The following is a 6,143-nucleotide window of genomic DNA, read 5'->3' as shown; positions in this document are numbered from 1 at the left end:
TACTGTTTTGATGGTTATTTAACACGTGTTTGTAAGAAGTAGAAAGACGTCTTGGAAGTGTACTCCGGTGAAGACAGTCTGTTCAACAAATTTGTAGCATAGATTAAGAATTGTTTGTTGTTGTTTCAAGATGACATCGAATGACAAGAGAATTACGGAAAATAAAGCCTCTTTTAGTTCTTTAAATGATTGTGATGGAATACCTGAGCAGGTAGCATTAAAAAGAGAACTTGGTGTTTTTGATGGAATTGGCGTAATTGTCGGAGTTATAGTCGGCTCTGGAATATTTGTTTCTCCAAAAGGGGTACTTTTAAATGCAGGTTCTGTGTTAATGTCTCTTATTATATGGACGCTATGCGGCTTATTATCAACATTTGGAGCCTGCTGCTATGCAGAACTTGGAGCTGCAATTCCTAAATCTGGAGGTGAATTTGCTTATTTGAATGAAAGCTTTGGTGGTCTGATGGCATTTTTATACCTATGGGTTGCATTACTTATCATCATGCCTACAGGGAATGCCATTATTGCCTTGACTTTTGCTGAGTACATATTGCAGCCTTTTTATGGTATATGTGAGGCACCTGATCTTGCTGTGAAATTGATTGCAGTTGTTGTCATTCGTAAGTATAAACTCTCATTTTCTTAATTTATAACGTTAATGTTCTGTATCTAATTTGAAATAAATTATACTGCTAGAGACTCTTATTTAATTTAAAAATTAAAATTATTGAAAATCTCTTAGAGGAAAATGCTAAAGCTTATTATTGATAAATTTTAATTACCGACCTATTTATAAAGAAATTCTTGTCTCTTTTTAAAAATTTGATTAAATCGGGTGAGTATGACTAACTTTTTATTAGCAAATGGTAAGGGATCTTTCCGTATCATGATCTGTTGCGCCAACTACAATCACTAAGCCGCCAAATTGATTTTTAACTTGCAAATTTTTTTTATTTTTAAAAAAAGCCTCCAGTGTTTTGTTTGGGGTTGACTATAAATAATACCCTTCGAGTTTAGTTTTTTTTAAAGTTTCTCGTGGGACAGGAAGTTACCAAGGCTTGGCGATTATTCTACATGATATGGAAATCCTCCCAAATGCTCTTATGTCTTGGTATTTTCTTTCAACCGTATTATATCTTCCTTGTAAGAGTTAACTTAATAGAAGTCTAATTTGTCCTAACCACAAAACAAGATTTAGCCTTTTTTTCCCCCACAAAGATATCAAGAACAGTTGGAATTGCAATTACATATATCGACAAGACAGTAGGTAAAATAATGGTTTTAGCAATTAATGAAATTAATAGATTGTTGGCAAGTAATGACATTTTCCACTGAAAGACATTGTCCTAACTTCAACAGTTTTTTAAAGAAAATGCATAAAATAGTATGTTATTGAAGAAAAATAAAAACCATAACTTGTAGTTTAAAAACAACGTAGGTATAGTTACAGTTTTAGCAAAATTATTCTTATTATATAGTTAAAATAAGTATAAACTTATAGCAATTTTAATGGCCAACCTTCATATTATTTGCTTTAATTTTAAATAAAGTGCTAGAATACGTATAATATTATGTTGAGTTACATATAATATTATGATAAACAATTATGTCATCAATGGAAGATAAAGAGTGAATTTGTTTTATAATTATTTAGAGAGGGTTTGAGATGCCAAATGATTGGAAAATGGGATTGACTGTATCAATGGAGAAAAAAAGGAAAACTTGATGAACTGATTTATAATAATTATCGTCGTATCCTAAAAAAAATTTTCTTGTTTAATTTATAAGAAATTCGTAAATTTTACAACAAATTTTTGAATAATATGGTATCTGAAATTAATGTAAATTCTTTGGTCTGAGACTACTGAATTTTAACTCAAACTATCATAAAATTACTATCAGTGGTGTCCCTGTCCAGCAATCAATGTAAAGGAGGCCCATTCCATGATTTGCTATACCAAGGGGGTAAAATTTCAAACTAACAAATTGATAAAAATGATGGCTCATTCTATTGTAAAAAAAGTTGAATTTTTCAAATTTGCTAATGATTTGGATCAAAAAAATTTATTAATACTCTAAAATTTACAATTTTATTACACTACTTGTTTCACGATTTCTAATATGATTTGTAGTCACCATTGTTTTTACTTTAAGATGATAAATGTCTTAAAATGATTAAAACTGGAGTTAAAAAATAATGTTATGGAATGTTTCAAAGGTAAAACACATGGTCTATTTAATTAAAAAAAAAGTTTTTTAAATATGTTTACTAGTCAGGGTTGGCAGGTTTTTGACATGTGACAGTTTTTGACAGTTTAAACCATGGTTTAAACCGTCACGTCAAAAACCTCATTGTCAAAAATGTCGAAAATGTCAAAAACCTATATTCATATGTGAAATTTAATTAATTCATAAAATTTATATATTTTTTAAAGGATAGTGTTTCTAAATATGTTCTAGAAAAAATAAATTTAAAATTTTGAAGAAACACTTATATTTTGAATAGTAACCAAAATCTTGTACTTTTGAAAACTCACATCTTTTGTAATATTATGTATTCATTTTCATGTGTTATTGAAAATCTGCAGTGATATTATTAAGAAATTTATTTATAACCAAATTTAGTGTATAGTATAGGTCAGTGGTGCGCAAACTAGGGGTCGCGACCCCTGTGGGGGTCGCCAAATTTTTATGAAATGCATTATCCCTGCATGCTGCATACCATACAGTGTACATATAAAGAGTGAAGCGCCATCACTCACTGTTTAATTGCAATTGGATTTCCGAAATGTCACGAAATATCGAGTCAGAAGTCATAAAACGCATACAAAATTCATCTGTATTTGCTTTACAACTGGACGAGACTACCGATATTACTAAAATGTCACAACTAATTATTTACGTTAGGTTTATTTTTAATGAAGATATAACAGAAACGTTTTTATGTTGCAAAAATTTGGAAGGAAAAACAACTGGAGAAAAAATATTCGAAGTAATAAATGAATATTTTGAAACAAAGTCCCTTACCTGGGCAAACTGTGTTGCGGTTTGTACTGATGGTGCTGCAGCATTAACAGGTTCGAATAAAGGGCTCAGAGGCTTAATTCAGACGGTGGCACCTCATATGGTATTTAATCACTGTATGATTCATCGGAAAGCTCTTGTTGCAAAAGATATGGATGAAGAGTTGCACAACGTATTACAAGATGCTGTTAGTTCAATTAACTACATTAAATGCAACAGCCGTCTCTTTTCAATACTTTGCAATGAGATGGGCTCAACGTATGAGAAATTACTGTTACACATCGAAGTCAGATGGCTTTCACGTGGGAAAATACTACGACGGATATTTGATTTGAGAAATGAAGTGTACATGTTCTAAATCGAAAAGAAACATAGATTGGCAAGTTATTATATCAATGAAGTTTGGCTAGGGAAGCTGAGCTATTTAGTTGATATTTTCGAAAAACTTAACGACTTAAATTTGAGCTTGCAGAGTGAGAATTCAACTATCATAACTACAGCCAGTAAAATTCAAGCTTTTAAGAATAAGTTTAGTCTCTGGCAAACTGAACTGAATAAAAACAACACCAACATGTTCCCTTGCTTTAACGATTTTATCAAGGAAAATAATATAGATATATTTACGTTTAAAAACATCATTTCCAATCACATTGAAAAGTTAAAGAAAAATTTTTCGAGAAGATTCGAGGATTTTCCTGAAAACGATCTTGGTTGGATTCGTGATCCATTTTCCTTTGACATATGCAGTTCAACGCTTCAAATTAGTGAGAAAGAGCAATTGATAGATCTGATTAGTGATTAAACTCTTCAAAATCAATTTAAGACTCAGCCTTGCCAAACATTTTGGCTATCCGTGGAAAAACAATATCCCGTTTTATGCAAGAATGCCATCAGAGTGTTAATACAATTTGCATCAACGTATTTATGTGAAACTGGATTTAGCAAACTAGTTTCAATAAAAACTAAATACCACTCGCGTTTAAAACCTGAAGATGATATGCGAATTGCAATTAGCAACATACATCCAAACATCGATGAGATAATTAGAAACTTGCAGATATCTCATTAAAGGGCAATTTACTGATTTTTGTGTTATACAAAAAGTATTTTCTTAAAATTATAAATAAAATTAATATGAGTCAAATATGATGATGTTTTTATTCGATGAAACGAAAGAAATGCTCGAAATATACATCGTATTTGTGAACATTTATCTCTAGGGGTCGCCAAAAATTTTCTCTCTACAAAAGGGGTCGCGGTCGAAAAAAGTTTGCGCACCATTGGTATAGATTATACTAAAAATTAGACATTTTTAAAGATAAACATTAGCAGTTTTGTACATTAGACATCTTCTTTTAAAGAAAAATCTTTTTAATATTTTTTTAAATCTTCTTAATAATCTTTTTAACATAAGACAATACAAATCTAAGTGCTTTCTGTTAAATACACAGAGTAGTTAGTGTCGATTTACAGTATATTCAGCCTATTCATTTTGCTGAATATGATATACACTGGTTATCATAAATTAAGGAAAATTCACAAAAATCGCGATAACTCAAGAAATTACACATGGAATTTTATGAAACTTACCCACAATATACAACACATAGTAAGGTATTAAACAACATAAAAAGAAATTATCAGACATTAATAGTAGTATAGAAATTAGCACATGTATAAAATAAACAAATTGGAAGTATCGGTTTGCAATAGAAAAAGTACCTTTAATATGGAATATGATTGCCTCTAGAAGCAATACAGCACAAACAGCGATGTGTGATGCTTTCAATTATGCGGTCTATCAGTTCAATAGGAAGTGAGAGCCATTGCTCTTGTAAAGCAGTTGCAAGCGTGGCAAGGGTCTGAGGGGGCGGATTGATGGCAGATACACGCCTCCCTAGAGCATCCCAAACGTGCTCGATAGGATTCAAGTCCGGGGATCGAGCTGGCCACTCCATGCGAGTAATTGTTTCCTGTTGAAGATAATCATCAACAATGCGAGCTCTGTGTGGTCTTGCATTATCGTCCTGTAACAGGAAGCAATCACCAATTGCCCCGGCATATGGGCGCACATAAGCATCAAGGATGTTGTCTCGATAAACCTGAGCATTCACGGTTCCCCTTGGAAAGACATGGAGGTATGTGCGCCCTCCTAAGGATATGCCTCCCCAAACACAGACACTGCCTCTTCCGTATGCATCTCTTTCACGGATGTTTGATGGATGATAACGGGTCCCAGTTTCTCTCCATATCAAATAACGTCTACTGTCACTTTCTAGACTAAACCTGGACTCATCCGTAAAGAGAACAGGCCTCCATTGATCTGACGTCCAGTGGACATGTTGTCGGGCCCACTGCAAACGGTCTCTCCTATGGCGTGATGTGAGCGGCACGCAAATGGCTGGTCGTCCGTGACCTTCGAGAATGAGAAGGCCTTACAACTCTTTCGTGACGTCACTGAACTTCGATCATTTCTCTCCGCTTGTTGCGAGCTTTTAACATGGGGAAAGATTTCCTAATATAATTATTTCTACTTTGACTCTTCATATAATATTGGACACTCATTAAAATGCCGCAGAAATAGTTGGGAACAAGCCTTTTTTTTTCTCTTTAAATTTAATTAATAAAACTGTTAATATATAGAAAAATTTGAAAACTAAAAATTTCGTGATAATCAAAAAATATGTTATCCGTACAAATATACGAATCACAGTCCTTAAAAAAAAAGTGAATTTTTGGAGCTTAGATATCATTTTTGAATATTTTATTTGTGAACAGAATAAAAATTTCATATCAAATACAAAATAAAAAAAGAAACATGGTAAATCACAAAAAAGGAATATTTTATTACACAAAAAAGTAACAACAAACTTTTAATGCTTATTTTGACATTATTTCTATCACAACAAATGAAAAAAGAATTAGATTCCATTTCTTACCTACTTAAAAATAAACATTGAAATATATTGTAAATCATTATAAAAATCATTAGACAATGAGTGTTAAAAATTGCAATAAATGCTTAGAAAAATATATAAGAATTTCAATGATACAATTATTGAAGTACAATTAGAAAAAATTCCAAGTTTTAAACTAAGAGTGATTAAAATTTTAATACA

At 31.8% G+C, this 6,143-nt stretch overlaps 1 protein-coding gene across 1 annotated transcript in view; it reads left to right on the top strand.

Moving 5' to 3' along the window:
* Positions 1-130: 130 nt before the first annotated feature.
* LOC107444086 (Y+L amino acid transporter 2) overlaps positions 131-6,143 on the top strand; it is a 55,994-nt gene continuing 49,981 nt past the window's right edge. Inside the window, exon 1 of the mRNA XM_016058167.4 lies at positions 131-620. Coding sequence (XP_015913653.1) covers positions 131-620 — 490 coding nt within the window. The remainder of the gene's footprint in view (positions 621-6,143) is intronic.

Source organism: Parasteatoda tepidariorum, chromosome 4 (genome assembly GCF_982258835.1).
Source record: "Parasteatoda tepidariorum strain Cologne lab strain chromosome 4, Ptep-v5.0, whole genome shotgun sequence".
Classification (NCBI taxonomy): Eukaryota; Metazoa; Arthropoda; class Arachnida; order Araneae; family Theridiidae; genus Parasteatoda; species Parasteatoda tepidariorum.
The sequence above is the reverse complement of the archived record's forward strand: the minus strand, read 5'-3'. Positions and strand labels throughout refer to the sequence as shown.